General features: G+C 45.7%; 1 protein-coding gene across 2 annotated transcripts in view; it reads right to left on the minus strand.

The window, feature by feature from the left end:
- The window catches only part of ADAMTS9 (ADAM metallopeptidase with thrombospondin type 1 motif 9), a 160,826-nt gene that overhangs the window by 66,779 nt on the left and 70,435 nt on the right, over nucleotides 1-23,612 (minus strand). For both annotated transcript variants that reach the window (XM_028152683.2, XM_008146269.3), the window contains 7 exons: nucleotides 14,065-14,275; nucleotides 13,391-13,555; nucleotides 11,158-11,322; nucleotides 8,094-8,216; nucleotides 5,380-5,484; nucleotides 5,075-5,242; nucleotides 2,903-3,172 (listed from right to left, as the gene is read on the minus strand). In XM_028152683.2, the coding sequence (XP_028008484.2) occupies nucleotides 2,903-3,172; nucleotides 5,075-5,242; nucleotides 5,380-5,484; nucleotides 8,094-8,216; nucleotides 11,158-11,322; nucleotides 13,391-13,555; nucleotides 14,065-14,275 (1,207 nt within the window). The remainder of the gene's footprint in view (nucleotides 1-2,902; nucleotides 3,173-5,074; nucleotides 5,243-5,379; nucleotides 5,485-8,093; nucleotides 8,217-11,157; nucleotides 11,323-13,390; nucleotides 13,556-14,064; nucleotides 14,276-23,612) is intronic.

The raw sequence follows: 23,612 nt of genomic DNA on the forward strand, positions 1-23,612 counted from the left end.
AAAATATTTGTTTTCTACTTTTGAAACCGAGAACTATTATTTTAATTAGCTTTGTTTGGGGACCATAATTTAAAATGTTTGGGAGGATCTTCCATATATAAATAGATTTGGAATATATCTTCCGGCCCTTGAATTTTTCCCTTCATAATAAAATCTTGTATTGTTCCTTTATTAAGTCTCCTGTGAGTGTTATGGCCCAACAAAATGGTAAACTCCTCGAGGGAGGGTGGCTCAATGGTATCAGCATGTCCCTGTGACTCCCACAACACTGATCTCAGGTTTTATTGCTGGTTCCATTCACGTTTCTGGAATCGGTACCTCTATAAGCCACAGGCCACCCTCTTCGATACAGCCCAGTGGAGCAAGGATGGATCCCTGATCCCAGGCGAGCTCATCTACAGCTGCCCATTGGCCAATCAGATGCTTCCTCCTGAGGATCTGACGGAAAGGTGGAGAATGCTCCGCAGGGGCCAAGTAATTGAACCGCCCAGCTCTGAGATCGCACCGCACATTTCCAAACCCAGGGCCGGCTTGGGTCTGTATCCTCCCACACACGCGTGGCGTGTTGCACTGCAACAGTGCCTAGGCTGCAGAATTTCTTGTGGCCCCTCTTTTGTTAACAAGTTTCCTATTCTCTTTAGATGACATATTTTTCTAGGTAGATTTTGAACAAAGCCCTGCTCCTATTATCCCCACTGCACGAAACAAGGAAAATGAACTTTAGAAAAGCAAGAGGTAAGGGACATCTTACCTGCCTCATATACTTCCCTACATCTGGCAGCGCAATTCTCTTTTCCTCCCCAAAGGATGCCACCTTGTTTGGCCTGTCTATTAAGATACTCTGCCCATCCCTGGTCAAGGTGTGAGTAAGCGGAACAAGCTGGACCAATCAGACTCACCTGGGAATTTGAATACTGAGTAGAGTAACTCAAAGGTAGTTCAGAGGTGAAAGGGATTAAGACAGAAACTCCTTAAAGAAGTTATTCTTTAGTTACTGGTCCATCTAGATCAGGATTTGGCAAACCCCAGCCCGAGGGCCAAATCTGGCCTGCCATTTGTTTTTATAAATAAAGTTTTATTGAAACACAGCCATGTCTGTTCATGCATTGTCTATGCCTGCTTTTGCGCTGGTTAGTTGTGTCAGAGACTGTGTGGTCCACAGAGATAAAAATGTTTACTATCTGGCCCTTTGCAGAAGGAAACTGCCAAACCCTGAGCTAGATCCCCGAAGGAGCTCGGTCTCTGCTTGTGCCAGGGCTAAGTGAATGCTTTTACTTGAAAGAGTCAGTTTTCGTTTCTTTGGCTTGCAACCAGAGACCCCTAATTGAGAACACACTGAAAACCTCACACAGGGTTCATGTTTATGCGAAATCTAGTGTAAAACGAGGCCCTTACTCTAGAATCCAGTACAAACTTGACATTCGCATTCTCTCGTGTTCATGATTCTTTGCTGCCTTTTCTGCCACGGAGGCAGGAAGACCCCCGCACACTCCTGAGAGTAGGTCAGGCAGCACAGGCCGGCCTAGAAATCATGGTCCTTAACTTAGAAAAAATCCCCAAACAAAAGCAGGCACACTGGGGGAAGAGTGTGCTGCCCACTGCTGCGGAAAGGTTACCTAATCCTCCCTAATTGGGAACTCTGCCCAGGCAGAAGCACTCAGTCTTAAAGGAATGCACTTTCCCAAATGCAGTCCCAAATAAGAACAGCTTTCAAATGGTTTTTAAAAACTTTCTAGTGCTGTCCTTAGAACACACACACATGCGTTCCGTACTCTTCAATCAGAAAAATTGTGGGACACCCTGTGGTTACCTCCCTGAGTCACCCTTTGACGTCCCTTCTGAGCCCAGGCGAAGGGAGACAAGCAGGAAGCAAGCCAGGAGGAGGAGATGGCAAAGGTCCCAGCCACTTGGCCGAGAGACAACCCACACTCGCAAATGTGCCGCGGCTAATCAGAAACCCCGGAGCGTCAGTGTGACTCCCTGAACAACCACGTGAGAAACAGACAGACTCCCTCTAATCCTTTCTAGTCCACACATAATTATACACAATTAGCAGGACTACAAGGAAATGCAGTAAATCATTAAAAAGAAGACCTCGAGTGATGGGTAAGCCCTTACTCGGCAGGCCGAGCTTCCTCACCCCCTGCGGTTTCATTAGACATGGTCAGTAATCACAATGTAATCATTTAAAAAAAAATTATTTAGTTTAAAAAAAACATTCAAAAGCATATCTTTCCTTTGAATATTGGATATTTTTCAAGGTCTCCTCAATTTGAAGGACAATGATGATGATAAAGATCATTGCGGACATCTATTAAGGTCTCACTCCGTGGCATGCAGAGTGCCAAGCACTTTATTTGCATGATTGTATTTAATTTTTACAGCCCAGCAAAGCCAGAATGATGGTTCACTTTGTTTTACAGATGAGGAAACTGAGGCTCGAAGAGTATGCTACTTCCCCTTCAGCTCAGATTTCACCCAGCCTCCTGTGTCACCCATCCCTCACCCAGGACGACGATCTACTGCCACACACTCTGACACCGCACGGGTCTGGGAAACAGCGAGAAGGAAAATGAGGCTCATGAAGCGCTCCCTTTCAGAAAAGCGCCTCTGCCCCTTTAATGGCCCCCAGGCTCCCGCATTGTGGCCTTCACAGAGCCTTCTGGAGGCCACTGCACCTGGAAGGGACACCCCCTCTTCCCACCAGTCAAGGGAGCTTGTGACACCTTCTCAGGGACTGCAATGAACCCACTGCGGTTCGCCCCCAAACAAGCGAAAATGCATGTCAACCCTTGTGAGAAAAAATGCTCCAAAGTTGTTCCTAGTCCATTCCCCACTGCACCCCAACACTGCCCCCAGTGAGAGAAGAAGGCAAATTAGGAAAAGACTCAGTCATACTCACTGCTCCCCAGGGGCCGGTCCTCCACTGGTTCCCACCGAGCACGTGGGTCTGGCTGGGGCCGAGGCTCCTGGGGTGATAGCCTGCGTTTTGGAAAGGGTGCTGAGCCAGGCTCCTGTCTGGGGTCTGGCGTGAGCACGGTGGCAGGGAGCAGTCCTGCGCGGTTTCTGGGATATAATCTGTGTCACACTGGCTTCGATCAATCACGTGGTCACTGTAGTCCACACACAACACTTGCCGGGTCGTCCTACCTTGCCCACACGTCACGGAACACTACAGGGAATGTTCAGGAAGAGAAAGGGTAGTCATTCGGCAGTCATGAACTCATGAATGTGCATGTTTTGTAAATCGCCCTCTACTCACCCAGTGGACCAGGTCAAAACCTTGGTGTTATCCTTGACTCCTCCCTTTTCTTCCCATCCCATAGCCATTTCATCAAGACATGATTTAGCTCAGTGGTCAACACATAACCCCAGCCCAGCCACTTCTCCCCACCTCCTCCATCACCTCTCTGGTCCAAGTCATTATCCCCCCTTGCCGGGACTATTGTAGTAGCTTTCCATGTGGGCTCCTGCTTATAACCTTGACCCCGTCCCCAAGTCTGCTATCTATATATCACAAACAGTGACCCTTGCAAACAAAAGTCAGGTCATGTCATTCCCTCCAGCGACTCTCCAATTCCTCGTCCTTGTAGCTGACATGCCTCATCCGGGTCCCTTTCCCACAAATGGCTGAGTACTGGGTGTTGGAGCAAAATAGTGTAGAAATGTTATTAGAATCAGCTGCTAGCTGGACAGTAATCCACTTTCTACAGTCATGTCTTCTTCCCCTTTGGACATTATTCAAGGTCCAAAGTCCTGACTTGAATTCAAGACCCTTAGTGATATGGCCACCAGCTATCACTTTGACACACCTCCTATCACTCTCCTCCCTGCATCCCAGCCCAGTGGCCTTTTGGATGCTTTGTTAACCTGCCAAGGACACTCACATCTCAGGCAGGTGCACCTGCTGTACCACATGAGTACCCACGTGGCTTTCTCCCTCATTCATTCGGTCCTGCTCAATCAACGCCAGTCCTTTTCCGACCACCTTGTCTGAGTGCACGTCCCAGCGTTCTCTGTGCCATTCCTCTGCTACAGTAGCCCTGTACTTATCAGTATCACCACCTGTTCCATATCACACACCTATTTCTTATTTTCTCAGTGATTGGCATCTCCATTGCAATAATCTCCATGAAGGCAAGGACTTTATTATTTGTTGTTCACTGCTCTTTGTACAGTGAGCCCTAGTGAGTAAACAGTTGTACCCGGTGTATGTATGTACTAGTATGTATGTTTGGAGACTCAAAGAATGAGGATGAGATTACCTATCATTTATTGAGCACCTACTTTGTGCTAAATATTGAACATATATAATCTCAAATAATTCCCAGAACAACCTTGAAGGTAGGTATTTTTTGGTCTTCTTTGAAGAGCAGAAGAAACTAAGGCTCAAGGTCTTTAACCAGACAGCTCAAGGTCATGCAGCCAGTAAATGACCAGGTCTGGATGCTTACACAGCTCTGTTGGAATCTACCTCTCACATTTTATATACATGCTATGATATCTTTGACATGTTAGCCTCCGTTTTCCTCCTGATGTCTCCTCGCCTATCCTCAGTTTGTAGTTCCTGGACTCTGGTTCTGACAAGGCAGAAAGCAGAAGCTGCCTGAAGACAAAGGTTTTCCTACTTTTAGAAAATCCCGTAGATGGCGCCCGGTGTGCACAGAGGCCGGGTTGCAGCACCGGAGGAGGGTTCTCACTGCCTACTCTTGGCAGGGAGCCCAGAGCCACTGGACTTCAAGGGACCGCAGGATGCAGGAGGCACCCAGACTTCGCCACTTTGGGTACCATACACACCTAGGACATTCTGATGTGACTGGTTTCCATTCAGCCCCACAGGATAGGGGCTTGTGTCCATTGTAAAGTGATTAACATGTTGTTGGTTTTTAAAAATGTGCATTTCTTGTACACCTGGCTAAGATTTATACCAGCTGCACATGTATGAAGCACAACGATTAAAATCACAATCTAAGTCCAATTCTAAAATATTACCCATCGACATCTGAGACCTCCTATTAGTCCTCCCCCTTAGTGCTCCCTAATCCTCCCCCAGTCCCCAAATTCCCTTGCTTACAGGGCTCCAGTCCAAAGCCTTCCACCGGCCACAGGGGGTCCCCACACATTCCTCCTCTGCCAGTGGTCGAGGCAGGGCTGTGCAAGCGCTCTCATCAGCCACGGAGCCGTCCTCTTCCCGGCAGCTGACATACCTCATCCGGGTCCCTTTTCCACAGGTGGCTGAGCACTGGGTGTTGGAGCAAAATCATGCAGAAATGTTACTGGAGGCGGTCGCTACCTGGACAGTGACCCACTTTCTATGGTCATGTCAGAGAGCACCTTCCCTCCTGCCACCGCCCCAGCTTCTATCATTCGATCTCTTACCGGAGTCCAAGACCCAAATCGCCACTGGGTTCTTGGCACAGTGTGCGTGCTCCTCCTTGCTTCAGGGACAGCCGGCGGAGGGTGACAAGATGGCAGTTCGCAGTCCTAGATGTGAGAAGGGGGGACACCAGTTACCTTTACGTCAATGCACTCTTTCATGGTCATGGCAGAGAAAAAACAGAAAAACTGAAAATTCTAAGACTTCAGATTTGTGTGTGATTTTGAGAGATATCAAGTAACATGCTATCTCAGCCCAAATTTCTTTTTTTTTTTAACTTTAAAAAATCATTGATATATAGAAAGAGTGAAAAGCGGGGGAGAGAGAGAGAAAAAAAAAGAGAAAGAGAAAAATATCACTGTAACAGGGAAACATCGATTGGCTGCCTCCCATATGCACGGTGACCTTTCTGTGCACAGGATGACACTCGCATCAACCGAGCCACACTGGCCAAGGCCAGCCCCAATTTCGTTAACTGTAAATGGAATATAATTTGAGTCAATTTGTGGGCGCCTTTTAGGGGTCTATTTAATGATTTTTAATACCATATTTACTAACCTTTCAAGTGGAAAGAGAAAAAAGTATTGTAAAATGGCAGATAAGTTGGGAAAGAGCAGAATATCCCTTTAAAATGATCAATTATTAATTTTTCAAAATTCTGAAGGCCAAACTTTGTTCCCAAACTTCAATTAGTTTCCTAATCAGAATTCACTGATCATGAACTTGCTTTCCGAGTTTACTTAAAGATAACTCCTGAAGTCCTGAAGGTCAAATCTAGATAGATAAGGTATATTCCATATTCCAATGACTTGACATCAAGTTTATATGACACCCCTCAATCACTCCAGAGAAAAATCTCTATAATGAATGAGGCCATCCGTGTGTAGATAATATCCCTAGACTTACAAATGGGAAAACAGAAGTATACACCTGCTCACAATTGCTCCCAGCCTCAGTGGTTAGCAGATATTCTTTGGTGAATACCTGTCAGTAAAATGCCTGTGATGTTATGCATGGTGTGAAGTGCTGGGAGAAGGATGCATCCTTGACTTCAGGGAGCTTATGATCTGAATGGGACATTCTGACCTCACCTATTCCTCTGTCCATGGTCCAGAGAAAGCCACAGGGATATTTTCTTACCGAGAAGAAATGAATCACATGCTGCAACTATGGGGCTGCCCTCTAGTCCAGTGGATATTATGGAACAGTTTAGAGAGAAATGTATGTTTTGAATCTCTAAGGGAGCTGCTAAGTCCTTCCTTCATGACTGCTCAGATGTAATAGCTAACATTTCACAGGCCTATATAATATGGTGGTTTGAAGTATTTCAGTTAAGTAATAAAAATAAAGAAGACACAACTCACAAGTTGTGTTTGGCCAATCAATCAGCATGGATGGCCCTGCCATATCCTTTATTTTTCTGACATGCCTCATCCAGCGACAACCATGGCGACATGCATAGACTAAGGGTATCCACACAGAGTCCGTGCCCTGCCGGATGGAGCCTGGGAGCACGAGTTCTGGGCACAGTCTGTGTTCAGATCTGGTCTTCAGCAATTAGCAAAGCTGATGTACAAACCCAAGTCTTCTCATTACAAAAAAGGATGCCCAAATCAAGGCCCACACAGAGTGGTGTGCTGGTGAGTGATCGCCAACTAGCTCTCAAGGAAAAGGTGTGCATGTTTTTGTGTAGATAGATATATGTTTACACATATACATATATGTTTATTATAAATTTTACTGATATAAAGAATATGCAGCATACAATTTACAAATAACAATAAAGTATAGAATTCTTCACTTAAAATTCCATTGATTTTCACAGAATAGTTTTGATGACTTTCGCTGAACTCTGTAATCAGTTGACAAACTATGGTTGTAATTGCCAGACAAGTGTAGTGCTGACATAAATGTTAGTTGATGTTTTGTTTACTTTTAAGCATAAGGTGAAAGTGAAACAATAAAGATGTCTGTACAAACTAGGCTCATTCACCAATGACATGAACAATTTCTTTGCTGAACCAGATAGTAATTTTCAAATACCGGAAAAACATTTCTTTAATTTTTGTGCTATTCATAATATAACAGCTACAGACACTAGACTCTTAAGTTTTATTTGCATGATTACTATTTTCTCCATAACCTTCTTACATCTAAAGAATGAACAAAACAGTGAATAAAACCCTGGAATATGTAATATTTGTTGACTTCTGTGCCGTAAATACTCTCACCATGGCTAGTTCAAGCCACCAATTTGATGTCAAGTTGCGCAGAGATATACAGTAGCCATTGTTATATAGTATTTCCAGCACACAGACACGCACACAGCTAAAAGCCTCAAGAGCACAGTCAATAGTAAGATGCAGGAACAAGCCAGCACCAGGACCTGCTGCCTGAACATACGACACTATTAGCTGAACCTTACATTGAAATCATTAAAACAACAAAGAAAGTAACACCAAACAATAAACATTTGCCATCAAATAAGAATCAGAATCAAACCTACATACATCTCAAATGACCAGAGAAGAACAAAACTGGTACATCAAAATACTAGATTAAAAATGTAACAAATAAGTAAATCCAGAACCATTTAATCAGTTTTCTCTACCTACATACGTACCTGTGAAAAGACTTGCCTATGAAAAGAACCACTGGGAAGTTTGGGCATCTCAGTGCCCAAAGCCAATAAGGGAGTTGAACGAAGGAGACTCACCTGGACCTCAGTTGGTCTAGCTGCTGTGTTGCAGACATTGACATCCACCACTGACACGCCATAGGTCCCAATGATGCATTGCACCACTCTTTGCTGGTATCCCCGTCCACAAGTGACACTGCACTGGGGAAACAAAACACAAGTATATACAATTCAGCAACATTTCTCTTTCCCTTACTTTCCACATAACATTCTACAAGAGAAAAAAATAGTCCCATCACTGTGGGCCAGAGGGTAGGCACCCAAAGAAATTAGGTAAAAGTAGGCAATCCTGCTTTGTACAAATTATCACTTCAACACTTGAAATTATTTCTATCTCCATTGAAATTATATCTGTAGGAGTTTAGTTCCTTAACTGTGAACCCATGGAAGAAGAAGAAGAGTACATTTCAATAATTTTTACACCTTTCACACTATAGTTAGAGAGAGAGAGAGAGAGAGAGAGAGAGAGAGAGAGAGAGAGAGAGAGAGAGAAACATTGATGTGAGAAAGAAATATCGATTGGTTACCACCTGTATGTATGCGCCCCAACTGGAGATTGAGTCCTACAACCTTTTGGTGTATGGGCTGATGCTCCAACCAACTGAGCCACCTGGCCAGGGCAATGGGTAGAGTTTTCGTTTCGCAAGATGAAAAGTTCTGGATGTTGGTTGCACAGCGATATAAATATACTCAAGACTATTGAACTATACACTGACAAATGGTTAGAATGGTAAACTTTATGTTATCTGTATTTTACCACAATTACAAAATTTTAAATAATGGGATAAGGACTTGAATAGACATGTTTCCAGAGAAGATATACAAATGGCCAACAAGCTCATGAAAAGATGGCCAACAAGTCCTTAGGGAAATACAAGTCAAAACCTTGGGTGTCATAATTAAAAAGTGGGAAAATAAGAAGTGTTGGCAAGGATGTAGATGAATTGGAACCTTTGTGTATTACTGGTAGAAATGTAAAAGGGTGCAGGTTCTGTGGAAAACTGGTAGTTAAAATGTTAAACACAGAATGATCACATAACTCATCAACACCACTCTTAGGTATATTCCCCAAAGAATTGAAATCAGGTACTAAAAAGGATACTCATTCATAGCAGCACTATTCACAATATCCAAGAGGTGTGAATAACCCAAATATCCAATGAGGGATGACTGGATAAACGAGTGTGGTATGTCCACACAATGGAATATTACATAGCCATAAAAAGGAACAGAGTAAAGAGGTGTGCTACAGTGTGGGTCACCCCTAAAAGCATTATGCTATGTAAAAGAGCCAGACACAGCCCTGACCGGTTTGGCTCAGTGGGATAGAGCGTCGGCCTGCGGACTCAAGGGTCCCAGGTTCGATTCCAGTCAAGGGCATGTACCTTGGTGCGGGCACATCCCCAGTAGGGGGTGTGCAGGAGGCAGCTGATTGATGTTTCTCTCTCATCAATCTTTCGAACTCACTCTCCCTTCCTCTCTCTATAAAAAATCAATAAAATATATATATTTTTAAAAAGCCAGACACAAAAGGTCCAATATTGCGTGATCCCATTTATATGAACTACTTAGAACAAGTAACTACATGGAGGCAGAAAGCAGATCGTGGGCTCCAGGGAAGAGTCAACAGGGAGTAACTGCTGAGGGAGTGTCCTGGGGGCCATGGAAATGTTCTGGAAGTAGACAGAGGTGGTGATTGCACACTATGAATGCACTCAATGACGCTGACTTGTTCACTTTGAAATGGTTAATTTTGTACATGAATTTTACTTCAATTAAAAAAGCCCAAGTCTAATCTTAATATAAAAATACTTCTCATAAAAATATTATAAGAAAATCATATACAAATTAATAATGTAATATCTGCAGTGTAGAGTTAGAAGTATGTTTGGTTTTCTTCTCTTTGATAAATAACATTTAGCAAAATTTTTCTTATGAACAGGCATGACTCCTAAACAATATTTTTAAAAGCAATATTCTGTTGCCCTGAATTGCACTTTCAGGCAAAGGAAGAACCAGTCTCTAGCTAGGATTGGTCTGGTGTGGACAGGGGTAAAAAACAGGCCCAGCAGTTCTAACCGATGCTATATTCCAACCTTATCAGCGACCCTGAGCTGTGCATCTCTCCTCTGCCAACTCCCTAAGACTATGCGGATGGAGACAAAGAGGAGGCGAGAAGAGAAGTGGGCGTGGACTCTCCCTGTGTATGCAGAGTGATCAGCCCATGTTTTGACTGGGGACGCTGGGCGATGGGGAGGATGCGGAAGAGTGTGGATGCTAATGACAGAAACCGCAGGCATGGAAACGAAGAAATCAGCTGGAGGAATGAAGTGGCTGAAGCTGGAACTGGACCACGTGGAAGGAGAGTCATTCTTCAAGATATTACATAAGTGACAGCAGACAGCTGCTTTGCTTCCCTTGGGAACCCAGAGAGCTACTTAAATAGGACCAGAATGCTTTTTGCTTCCATAGTGGGAGGGACTTAATCTCAAGAGCAGTGGCTTCTGCACGGCAAGCGCAAGGGAGACGTCCACTCTCCCCTTTAAGAGCAGGTCTCGTCAAGAGTTAAAACCCACTCGGAAAAGACTCTTGCAAAGCGAGATGATTCTGCAGCCTTGGACCTAATTAATCTGTTTGAACAGTCTGACTTATTTATGAGAGATGAGTATTGGAAACACGATAATGGGAGCCACGTCCCATCCTAATCCCAGTCCAGACCCTCCTGCAAAGATGCTGGGGCCGGGCCCTTTTTCTATGACAGACACACAGGACACACGAGAAGAGAACATCAGCCAGACTCCAGATCTGTTGTGACAAGTTCCAATGCTCGTGTCTCAATCTAGTTTTAATCCCAGAGAGGAGACAGGCACGCGGGTCTGCAAAGGGGACAGTCGGCTGCAGGAGGGCCAGGGCAACCCTGGGAAGCGGGGCGAAATGGGGGCAGAGTTTCTCCTGTTGGGCCCAGAGCATGAAGGCCCAGGGCAGTGAGACCCAGCGGTGAGGTCTGCCTCTGGCATGCCCGCTGTAAGCACTCTCCAGGTGAAAGGAAAGAATGCAGTTAAGAACTTTATCTTTGAAATACCTGTCCCCAGGGACCCGCCTGCCAGGACGCACATTCTGGCTGCTGACAGGTCTGCACGGAGGCCGGCTTGGTCTGAGGGTCACAGATTCTGTCGTCTAATCGATCTTCGCCGAACTGACACCAGACCTGCCGGTGCTTGTGCCCTTCCCCGCAGGTGACCAAGCACTGCAACGGAAGCACAGCCAGTCAGGCCCACTTCTCAGCACTGAGGGGTCCCGGGCCACTCCTGACCAGCAGGAACAGGAGTGCTCTTTCCCACAGCAATTCCTCTCTCCCAGCACCATGGGAAATAGCGAGGCTCATTCACTCACTCCCCCATTCACTCATTCATTCATTCATTCACTCACTCTGTATTTATACAGAGTCCAGTTTCAAGCACAGAAGAAACACGACACAGCGCTATGCTCTGAAGTATGAAGAGCAGCATTCACAGTTTTCTAGCGAGGGTGTCAGGTGTGGGGAATTCAGAGTCAGATCAATCTGGGTTTTAATTCAGAGGTCAAGTGGCCTCTCTGTACCTCAGTTTTCCTATCTATACCAGGGGGACAATAGCGCCTACTGCCAGGACTTGTGAAAACTAAATGAAAACAAATCCAACTAAAGTGCTTACCCCATGTTCATCTAATAAATATTAAATATAATTGCCGCTATTGTCTATGCTCATTGTAAAATACTTGAAAAGTACAGGAAAACATAAAAGAGAAATCTATAGTGATCCCCAAATTTCACTACCCAGGGAGACTCATTAACATGTTGCTGTCTGCTTCCCAGTCTGTTTATCTATGGAATGCTGGATCATACTGAATATATCCTACTAGAGGCCCGGTGCATGAAATTCATGCACCGGGGAGGGGGGGGGAATCCCTCAGCCCGGCCTGCACCCTCTCCAATCTGGGACCCCTCAGAGGATGTCCAACTGCAGGATGGGGCCTAAACTGGCAGTTGGACATCCCTTTTGCAATCTGGGACCGCTGGTTCCTAACCACTTGCCTGCCTGCCTGATCGCCCCTAACTGCCTCTGCTTGCTGGCCTGATTGCCCCCTGACTGCTGGCCTGGTGTCCCCCTAATTTCCCCCTGCTGGCCTGGTCGCCCCTTAACTGTCTGGAAGGAATTTGGACAGAAGATGTCTGGTCGACCTGGTCTAATTAGCATATTACCCTTTCATTAGTATAGATAGTTTGAGAACCCTGGCTTGCACTTTATCAAGCATTCTTGCACAAGTTTGTTACTTACTTTGAAATGCTACTTTAGTTCATACTAGCTATCTAAGAAAAATAAACCCAGTACCTTCTTTCATCTTTTTAAAAACAATACAGGGGTTTAAGAGAAGGCAGCTTGTTAACAGTGAAAGCAGGAGGCTTGTTGGTCACTGTCCAGAATAAGACACTGCTAAGCACATGCACCACTGCTTGCCTGTCATTAAAGGGGCATTAACAGTGTCCTCTTAAGATTCACATTCTCTTTGATGCTAAAAGCGAACAGCTCCCCTGCACTTGTGTATGGGGTAAGGGAGTGCACGCAGAGGGAGCTAACAGGAAAAACCTCTTCCCCACATTCCTGACTTGGCCCATAAACCAGGGAACTTCGGTTTTCCTTCCATTTGCTGGCCAGAAGGAAGGTGGAAGGAGTCCCCACTGGGTGAGAGTCCCAGGGGTATGCTAGTGGTGAGCGCTAACAGGCCTAACAGCACGAAAGAGGCTCCACCGAGCTCCGCCCTATGCTTTCCCAGGTAAGGGACCAGAAGGCATAAATCCGGAATGCCCAGCGGCCCTTGCTCTTTCCCGTTTCCACTAGCACCTGGATGGATACGTGAGAGAGGCCACTCGCTGGGGTCTGATTCTCCTACGTTACAGATGAGGAAGCAGGATACCTCATTATTTATGTAGGCCTAAGCCAGTGCGTCTTTATCATTCCTAAAGCCTGGATTCCCTTTGCAGTGACCTTGTGGGGGCTCAAAGGGGAAGGGAGGGGAGAGAAGAGACTGGAACTTCAAAATCACCAACAAAAGCTGCCATGGCAGGTGATACAGCTAGCCTGGCAGTGCCTCCAAAGCTGCCAGTGGACCCTCCCATCCAGTATGGCAGTTGGGTCGTTTCCTCAATGGAAGGTGCAAGAAAGACGCAGCAGGTTTAACCCTGAACCGCCGGGGCGGGGGGGGGGGGGGGGGGGAGAGGGGGTTGGAGTTGGAATGTCAGAGATAACTCAGGGAAAATGACAGCCCTGCCCTCTCACCTCGGACCAGTCTCCCGATTTCCACCGAGGACAAGGGAACTCGTTGCATCTCTGAACAGTGACTTTCTCTTGATATGTGCATTTGCTGTCATCCAGGACATCATTTTGGGTGTTGACACAAACAGCCCTTCTCCTCTGGATTCCACCATCACAGCTTTCAGAACACTGAAAAGACAAAAGATAAAATAAAACCGAGTTTCTTACCAAGCATGCTTGAGATCCTGGCTGAGCTGGCTTGTCTCTGCCAGACCTTAAGACCCAACTAATCAACCAACCAACCAACCAACCAAGACTGGCCAATCTGGTTGTTATTTTGGGGCTATCTGTTCACGTTATCAATTTACTTAACAGGTTTACAGTGAAGTCAATCAATGGGCACAGAAAAATAAAATTAGGAATGGCCATGGGGTATGAGAAAGTGAGTTGCTGAGTAGGTGGACCATTCCCAATTTCCCACATGCCATGGCCGCGTCAGACATTACAGATTAACCATGGCACTCTTCTTTGCAGATTTCGAATGGGGTCAGGCATTATAAATCAATCATGGTACTCTTTCCACACAGCTACACAGGGTTTCTCAACACAGCCCTGAGGAGTGAATTAGCTGATTCATCCTCATCCACTAATCAGACTCAGCACTCGAGAAGACTGTCTTTCAGAGAGAAGCCACTCACTTCAGTCCAAGCAGAATAGTGCCAGCCCCCGGTGATACATTCTCCTGAGCATTTTTCCTGGCTGCTTGGTTTGGGGTGACTGCTGCAAAAACTGTCATCCACCTTCTCGGTCCTCCCGTCCAGCCGGCTGTACTTGGCACAGTAGATGTCTAACGTGCGGTAGCCCAGGCCACACTGGGCACTGCACTCACTCCTGCTGGCCACCTGCCACCTGTGCACACCGGGAAGACACCAAGACTTCTGTTAAATATGTCTCATCTACATTCAGCTGGTGGGAGAGTTGATTTCATCCCCTCCCCCTTTAACTCAAACACCATGAACCCACGGTCAGTTATTGAAATCCAATTTTTAACCAACACATCCCTGTATTTTTCATGGCTGCCAAGGTACATGGAAGTCACAGACTGATAACTAGAGGTTCTGTCTTTGTAAAGGTTCTTTCCTGATACAGTCAATCTAAAATACAAGCAACCAAAAGGGAAAAAGAAACAGCAGAAGTCAACAGAGCAAAAGAGCAATTTTATATTTAAAAGGTTCATGCTACCCAGCATTTCATTTATCAAGAAGGCTGCTTCCAAAAGAGAACAACTTTGGAATCCCCGGAAACCTCCCTCATGTGGGCCTGTGCTAGAAGGTGCGCAGTGAACACTCTGTGAGTAATAAAGGAATACCACTGAGCCAAACCAGTTAGGCCAAGGAATAGATCATTTGGACTGTAATTGCGAAGTTAAGCGTGCTAAACTGTGAACATTACTACCTGTGAGTAAAGACCTGAAGTTACTTGAATACAAGGACCATAGTCTATACAACTCAATTATACAATTAAAAAAAAGAGACTTTATTTTTTTTTAGCAGTTTTAGGTCCATGCTAATGTTGAGAGGAAGGCACAGAGATTTCCCATATACTCCCTGCCCGCGGCCCCCCCCCCTCCCCCGTGCCTCGCTGGATCCTCTATTATCAGCTTCCCCCACCAGATTGGTACATTTGTTTAATAAATGAACCTACGTTGATGCATCCTTATCACCCAAAGCCCCTAGTTTACATTAGGACTCACTCTTGGTGTTGTACATTCTATGAGTCTGGACAAATGTGTAATGACAGGTTTTCATCATCCTATATAATAAAAGGCTAATATGCAAATTGACCAAATGGCAAAAACGACCAGTTGCTATGATGTGCACTGACCACCAGGGGGCAGACGCTCAACGTAGGAGCTGCCCCTTGGTGATCAGTGCGCTTCCGCAGGGGGAGCGCTGCTCAGCCAGAACCCGGGCTCATGGATGGCAAGTGCAGCGGGGGTGGTGGGAGTCTCTCCCACCTCTGCAGCAGTGCTAAGGATGTCCGACTGTGGCTTAGGCATGCTCCCCACAGGGCACGGGCCTAAGCCATCAGTCAGACATCCCCCAAAGGCACATGGTCTGCGCAGGCCAGGCTGAGGGACTTCCCCCTACCAGTGCACAAAATTTCGTGTACCGGGTCTCTAGTTATAACATAATATAATACTCTAGAGAGCATTTGTACTGCCTTAAAACTCCTCTGTGTAAAGCAGACATGCTAACCGCTACACTGTCAGAATGGCTATCATCAACAAATCAACAAAGGATAAGTACTGGCGAGGATGGGGAGAAAAAGGAACCCTCGTCCACTGCTGGTGGGAATGCAGACTGGTGCAGCCACTGGGGAGAACAGTGTGGAGTTTCCTCAAAAAACTAAAAATGGAACTCCTATTTGACCCAGTGATCCTACTTCTAGGAATATATCCCAAGAAACTAGAAACGCCAATCAGAAAGGATATATGCATCCCTATGTTCATAGCAGCACAATTTATCATAGCTAAGATTTGGAAACAGCCTAGATGCCCATCAGCAGATGAGTGGATTAGAAAACTATGGTACATCTACACAATGGAATACTGTGCTGCTATAAAAAAGAAGGAATTCCTACCATTTGCAGCAGCATGGATGGACGGACCTGGAGAGCATTATGCTAAGTGAAATAAGCCAGGCAATGAAAGAAAAATACCACATGATCTCACTCATTTATGGAAAATAACAGAACATTATAACCTGATGAACAAAAAGATAGCTACAGAGGCTGACAAATTACAGCGGGAAGCCTGGGGAGTGTTGGGTAGAGGGGGAAAGAGATCAACCAAAGAACTTGTATGCATGCATATAAGCACAACCAATGGACACAAGACACTGGGGGTGGGGTGGGATGAGGGCATGTGACAGGGGTTAGGGGAGGCTGGGGGAAGGTCAATGGGGGGAAAAAGGAGATATATGAACTACTATATATAATACTTTAAACAAAAAAATAAAATTTTTAAAAAAGTGACATACATACTACCAGTAAAAATAAATAAATAAATCACTTAAAAAAAACAACCCCAAACTCATCTATGTTTCACTTGTTATTTTTCCTTACTGCTCTACAATTATATATTTTAAAAACTAGTTTTGAATCTACACATCTTTGTAGCCTTTCTTGGCACACAGCAGGTGCTCAGAATGGGATAATAAATTATTTTAATGCTCAGGAACATGGTCAGTGCTTAAAGAAAAAAGGCTTAAGTTGAATTTATTTAGAATAGTCTAAATAAATTTGAAATATATTGTGTTGATTAAATCTAATAATCCAAAAAGATTGCTTTCTTTATCATCTTCATTTGGATTTGCTCTTTATTGTTAATTCTGTATTGTTCAGAAATCCAGTGGCGTGGTGAGGCCCTAAGAATTCTTCCATCCACACCTGTCCAGGGCAAGGACGTGGGAAGAAAATAGTACTGGACACATGCTTATCTCGGAATTCCTCACTAATGCTCACAAGCAGGTCAGAGTTGACCTACTTTTACATTTGGCATGTAAAGTGGGCTGATGGGATTTTGCTCTAATCGGAACATGTTACACGAGGGACAGTAAATCAACGCTTTATCTCATCCTGCCAAAGTTTAATCAGGGCGAACCCTCACTTCCCTGAGGAAGTGAGGCAAAACCCTGCACCAGTTCAGCAGAGGCATCTGGAACTTTCATCTGCCCTTCGGTTCCTGGCTACCTCCTCTTCGCCTTCCTCACCGTTTCCGTGTGGAAAGGTTATTTTCCATCCTGGATGAGGGAGGCAGGAGTCCCGCTCCTGCAGCATAGGCTGGAAAAGCATGGTGGAGACTCCCTGATAGTCACACAATGCCCGGAATCCGAGCAGAGAACCTGGAAGAGTGTCAAAGGTCATACACTGCCCTGGGAAAGTTCTCAAAATGCCATCCTTTGCTTCACAGCCTCTCCCTCAAAGATGGTATCAACTACAGTGTTCTGAATTTATTCAGTTCATTTCATATAACAACTAGAGGCCCAGTGCATAAAATTCATGCACGGGGGAGGAGGGTGTCCCTCAGCCCAGCCTGCACCCTCTCCAATCTGGGACTCCTTGAGGGATGTCCAACCGCCCATTTAGGCCTCTCACAATCCAGGACTGCTGGCTCCCAACCGCTCGCCTGCCTTTGCCTGATTGCCCCTAACCTCTTCTGCCTGCCAGCCTGATCACCCCCTAACCACTCCACTGCCAGCCTGATAGACGCCTAACTGCTCCCTGGCTGGCCCGATTGCCCCTAACTGCCCTCCCCTGCTGGCCTGGTCACCCCTAACTGCCCTCCCCTGCAGGCCTGGGTCCCCCCCCAACTGTCCTCCCCTGCAGGCCTGGTTGCCCACTACTGCCCTCAGCTGCTGGCCTGGTCACCCCTAACTGCCCTCCCCTGCAGGCCGCCCCCCCCCCCCGCCCCCAACTGCCCTCTCCTGCAGGCCTGGTCCCTCCCAACTGCCCTCCCCTGCTGTCCTGGTCCCCCTCAACTGCCCTCCCCTGATGGCCTGATCGCCCACAACTGCCCTCCCCTGCAGGCCTGTTCTCCCCCAACTGCCCTCCTCTGCCGGCCCGGTCACCCCTAACTGCCCTCTGTGGTGGCCTGATTGCCCACAACTGCCCTCCCCTGCAGGCCTGGTCCCCCCCAACTACCCTCCCCTGCTGGCCTGGTCCCCCCAAACTTCCCTCCCCTGCTGGCCTGGTCCCCCCCAACTGCTCTCCCTTGCAGGCCTGCCCCCCCAACTGCCCTTCCCTGCAGGCCTGGTCCCCCCCAACTACCCTCCCCTGCTGGCCTGGTCCCCCCAAACTGCCCTCCCCTGCTGGCCTGATTGCTCACAACTGCCCTCCCCTGCAGGCCTGGTCCCCCCCAACTGCTCTCCCTTGCAGGCCTGCCCCCCCAACTGCCCTTCCCTGCAGGCCTGTTCCCTTCCAACTGCCCTCCCCTGCAGGTCTGGTCACCTCCAACTCCCCACAACTGCCCTGCCCTGCCAGCCATCTTGTGGTGGCCATCTTGTGTCCACATGGGGGTAGCCATCTTTGACCACATGGAGGCGGCCATCTTGTGTCTTGGAGTGATGGTCAATTTGCATACTTGGGGGGAGTCCCTCAGCCTGGCCTACGCCCTCTCGCAGTCTGGGAGCCCTAGGGGGATGTCCGACTTAGGCAGGGAGCAAGCCTAAGCCAGCAGTAGGACATCCAAAGAGGCTCCCACCACCGCCACTGTGCTCACCAGCCGTGAGCTCGGCTTCTGGTTGAGTGGTGCTCCCCCTGCGGGAATGCACTGATCACCAGGGGGCAGCTCCTGTGTTGAGTATCTGCCCTCTGGTAGTCAGTGTGTGTCATAGCCACCAGTCATTCCGCCATTCGGTTGATTTGCATATTACTCTTTTATTAGATAGGATTGTATTTTGTTACTCTATTTCAGAAAAGCAAAGTGTCTGTTAATAAGTGGAAACAAAATGTGCTGTCTCAATGGGCGTGTGCGGCATTACTTTGGGAGCTACGATTTAAGGAGAGTTCTACATGCAGAATTTTTCAGAGCCTTCAGAATGCTCATCAGCACTATGGATATCCATACAGGGGAGGAGACAGTTAAACATCCTGGCCACCAGGGATCATCTGGTAGAACTAGGCTTCCGCAAACATGCTTTGGGCAAAACTATTTTAGAGTTTGACCATCAGTAACAATCCTCTCCTCAGTCTTTTAGCTTTGCACATGGCCACTTGGCAATACTCAGTATAAATCACAATTATAGAAACTGTCAGGGTAACGAAGAAAGAGAAAACATCTCCTTTGGGCTCAGTTTGTGTCTGTGTGTTTTTCAGTGAACAACTTCCACCAGACGTTTCCACTAAAAGACATGGCTACCACTCCTTCCCCTTTTCTTTTATCAGCCACAGGTGCTATCCAAGCCTGTGCCCTGAGCTGCTGTCCTCCTTTGGTCTCAGTAGAGTCGAAGTATTTCTTTTTTAAAGCTAAGTATAAAAAAGATGCCTTTCTCTGAGTAGGAAATTTAGAACAGCAACTTTGACATACCTATTATATGACGAAATGAAAAGATTTTAAATCCTGGTTTCACCTTGGTTATGGGAAATTATTTTTAGTAAAAGTGAGAGGATGATTTATGAAATCAGAAAGACTTAGGTGTGAACACGAGCTCTAACACTTTTTAGCTATAGACCCCACGTAGGTCACTTAACCCCAAGCTTCAGCTTCCTTATCTGTGAAATGGGGAAAATGGGATTCTTTTCACGGGGCTACAGGGAAGATGAGAAGACCAGGTGTGTGTAGCATTGAACACACATGACACCCACTCAAGAAAAGTAGCTATTAATTACTACTACTGCTCTCAGTGTTTTATTCTGTGGCCAAGTTCAAATATCACGTACCTCTGCAAAAACCACAACACAGTTTGAGGAGACATCCAGTTGAGATCTGTCATATACACTGAGTGGCCAGATTATTATGATCTCTGAATGCATAATAATCTGGCCACTCAGTGTATATCCTATATAATAAAAGGCTAATATGCAAATTGTCCCCTTGACCAGGAGTTTGATCAGCAGGCAGGCTGGCCAACTACCCATGTCCCCTCCCCCTGGCCATGCTGACTGGACCCACTCATGCATGAATTCATGCACCGGGCCTCTAATATATATATACATAAATACATATATACATATATACATATACATATATACATATATATATACTGAGTGGCCAGATTATTATGCATTCAGAGATCATAATAATCTGGCCACTCAGTGTAATTCTTAGTAAGTCTCATGGATTTGAGGCGCCTTCTCAATGTATTTGCTTTCTAAAATTTGCTTTAATTGTGATTTTATATCTGAGAGCTTCCAGTGCACGAGAAACTCTGGGAGACCATCGGATTAGCCGGCATCACAACCAACTACCTGGTAGCTGACTGGAATTTGTTTGAAGTGAGCATTTTTAGTTCCTTGAAGTAACAGTTCAAACATCAGCTCCACCTCAAATTGTTGCTCCTTGGGTACACTTAAGCAGGTTCTTAAAGAACTTTTTTTTTTTTTTTTTTTTTACTGGTAAGGTCATGTCCTAGTACTGGAGATGCTTTTCACAAACTTGTCTTCCCCACAATGAGAGGAGCATGCTTAGTGCTGCAGCAGGAGTCCCACAATATCTGCACTTGTCACTCGAGACTCCCCCATCATCATGGTCTCCTGGTCTGACCCAGCCAGTGCACAAGTGACAAAGAAGGGGTCAAGTAAGAGACAGAACAAGGATGGGGCAGGAATGTCCTGGGAGGTGTTTCTTTTCACAAAGGAAGAAAAGCTACACAAAATGAGATCAAGGAGTATCACTCACTGTGCCTGAATTCAAAATGGAAACAGCTCTCTCCAAAGAGTAAGGCTTAAGGGTCAGTCAGAGAATATTTAAATCCTGCCCCTTCACTAACTAGTTGTGTGACCTGGGGAAGTTTGCTTGACTTCTCTCACCCTGTGTTCCTTATTTTATAATTTAGAGGAATAATAATAATATTAGGTACTATTTTGCTTATTAGATCATTAACAAGATAAATAGGACATTAATATAATATATTAACTAATAAATAGGATAATATTTTATATATATGTGATTATATAAGAACTATCCTATTAACAAAAGACTGTTAATAGGATCATATATTACTTAAAAATAATCCTTGAGGAAGAATCAAGATAGCGGCATAGGTAAACACCTATACTTGCTGCCTCTCACAACCACATCAAAATTACAACTAAAAGGCAGAACAACTACCACCCAGAACTGTGGGAAAGCTGGCTGAGTGGAAGTTTCACAACTAGAGAGGTGAAGAAAGCGCATTGAGACTGGAAAGAGGTGCGGAGTAAAGTGCTGGCACCTGGATGTGCTGCTCTTTTAATCGGGAGGGAGATACAAGCTCTCGCTTGCTCTGAACTCCAGTTCCCGGCAAGACTCTGGGAGACCCAGACACATATGGGGAGAAACTGGACTGTCTGACATCGGGACAGGAATGCGAGGGCAGCTTTCTCTCAGAGGTGCTTGCAGCGATCATTGTTCCTGCACAAGGGCGCAGGACGGGGAGACCCGGGGACCTCTCCGGTGCAGGGTTGACTGGCAGCCATTGCTGTTTGCTCCACCTTGGTGATTCCCAGAGGCCCCACTCCACCCAATTTATAATCCCACCCAAGCTGTGCGCATCGGCTTTTGCATATGAATAGCCTGTCCTTTCTCCACCTAAAACCTGTCTAACTGAAGCTGGGTCAGAGAGCCCCAGAGCTTCCAAAAGAAGGCCCAAGGCCTGGCAGCAGCAGCCTGCCTTGCTTCACTGCTGGGCCTCATCTGAGCACTTCCAAACCCCATACAAAGAGGAGGAATCTGCAGATGTCTCTGTAGCTCCTGCTGGGCGACCCCAGACAGGGGCTGACCTTGCACCTCCTTGGAGATCCAAGAGCCAGTGTACCCAGTGGACAGAGTGAGACCATACAGGATTACAACCTTTCACATCCATAAGAGACACACTCAAGGGGCAGACTCAGTGAGCACCAAAGCCCCACTGAAGCAAGTCCTGCCCCATAAGGGTGTCTCCTGTGCAACAGATCTTCCAGTGTAGACACAGCTGGTAATCACAGCCAACTGGCCTGGAGGTCAATTCCTCCCAGTGATACCAACAACAATCAAGGCTTAACTACAACAAGACTGTGCACAGAGCCCACAAGGGGGTGCACCAAGAGCGTCCACCTCAGGTGACTGGTGAGGCTGAGCCACTGGGCCCTATAGGACACCTACCACACAAGGCCACTCTATCAACTCAAGGAGACTTAGCAGCTACCCAGTACATAGAAACAAACACAGGGAAGCAGCCAAAATGTGGAGTCAAAGAAACAAGTCACAAATGAAAGAAATGGATGAAAGCAAAAGACTGGATATACAGTTCAAAACCATGGTTATAAGGTTACTCAAGAATCTTCTAGAAACCTCCGAGAAATTTAGTGAGACCCTCAAGGATATGAAAAGGACCAATCAGAAAGTAAGCATACACTGACTAAAATAAAGAATAATATACAGAGATCCAACAGCAGACTAGAGGATCACAAGAATCAAGTCAAAGATTTGAAATACAAAGAAGCAAAAAACACCCAACCGGAAAAGCAAAAAGAAAAAAGAATCCAAAAATATGAAAGTAGTTTAAGGAGCCTCTGGGACAACTTCAAGCATACCAACATCCGAATTATGGGGGTGCCAGAAGAAGAGAGAGAGCAAGATATTGAAAGCCTATTTGAAGAAATAATGACTGAAAACTTCTCCTACCTGGTGAAAGAAATAGACTTACAAGTCCAGGAAGTGCAGAGAATCCCAAACAAGAGGAATCCAAAGAGGACCACACTAAAACACATCATAATTAAAATGCCAAGGGCAAAAGACAAAGAGAATCTTAAAAGCAGCAAGAGAAAAAACAGTTAGTTACCTACAAGGAAGTACCCATACGATTGTCAGCTGATTTCAACAGAAACTATGCAAGCCAGAAGAGAGTGGCAAGAAATATACAAAGTGATCAATAGCAAGAACCTACAATTAAGATTACTCTACCCAGCAAAGCTATCATTCAGAATTGAAGGTCAGATAAAGAGCTTCACAGACAAGAAAAAGCTAAAGGAGTTCATCACCACCAAACCAGTATTATATGAAATGCTGATGGGTATTCTCTAAGAAGCGGAAGAAGAAAAAGGTAAAGATAAAAAATTATGAACAACAAAGTGACAACAAATACATATCTATCAATAAGTGAACCTAAAAATCAAATGAATAAAAACCCTGATGAACAGAACAGACTAGTGAATGTAATAGAATCAGGGGCATGGAAAGGGAGCAGACTGATAATTCTTGGGAGGCAGGGCGGGGGGGAGAGGTTGTGGGGGGTGCGGGAAGAGATTGGACAAAGAGCTTACACCTATGGATGAGGTCAGTGGCGGGGGGGAGGCTTGGAGTGTGGTGGGAACCAGGTGGAGGGGAGCTATGGGGGGAAAAAAGAGGAACATCTGTAATAATCTGAACAATGATGATTTAAAAAAAAAAAAAGAAAATTGGCAAAAAAAAATGTTTGACATACAAAAAAAAAATCCTTAGTAAATGGTTGACTCTTTTATTACTTGCAGAGCAGTTACCATTCTGAATAATATAATTACTATTATT

The sequence above is a fragment of the Eptesicus fuscus genome, chromosome 18 (assembly GCF_027574615.1).
Source record: "Eptesicus fuscus isolate TK198812 chromosome 18, DD_ASM_mEF_20220401, whole genome shotgun sequence".
NCBI classification, from domain to species: Eukaryota; Metazoa; Chordata; class Mammalia; order Chiroptera; family Vespertilionidae; genus Eptesicus; species Eptesicus fuscus.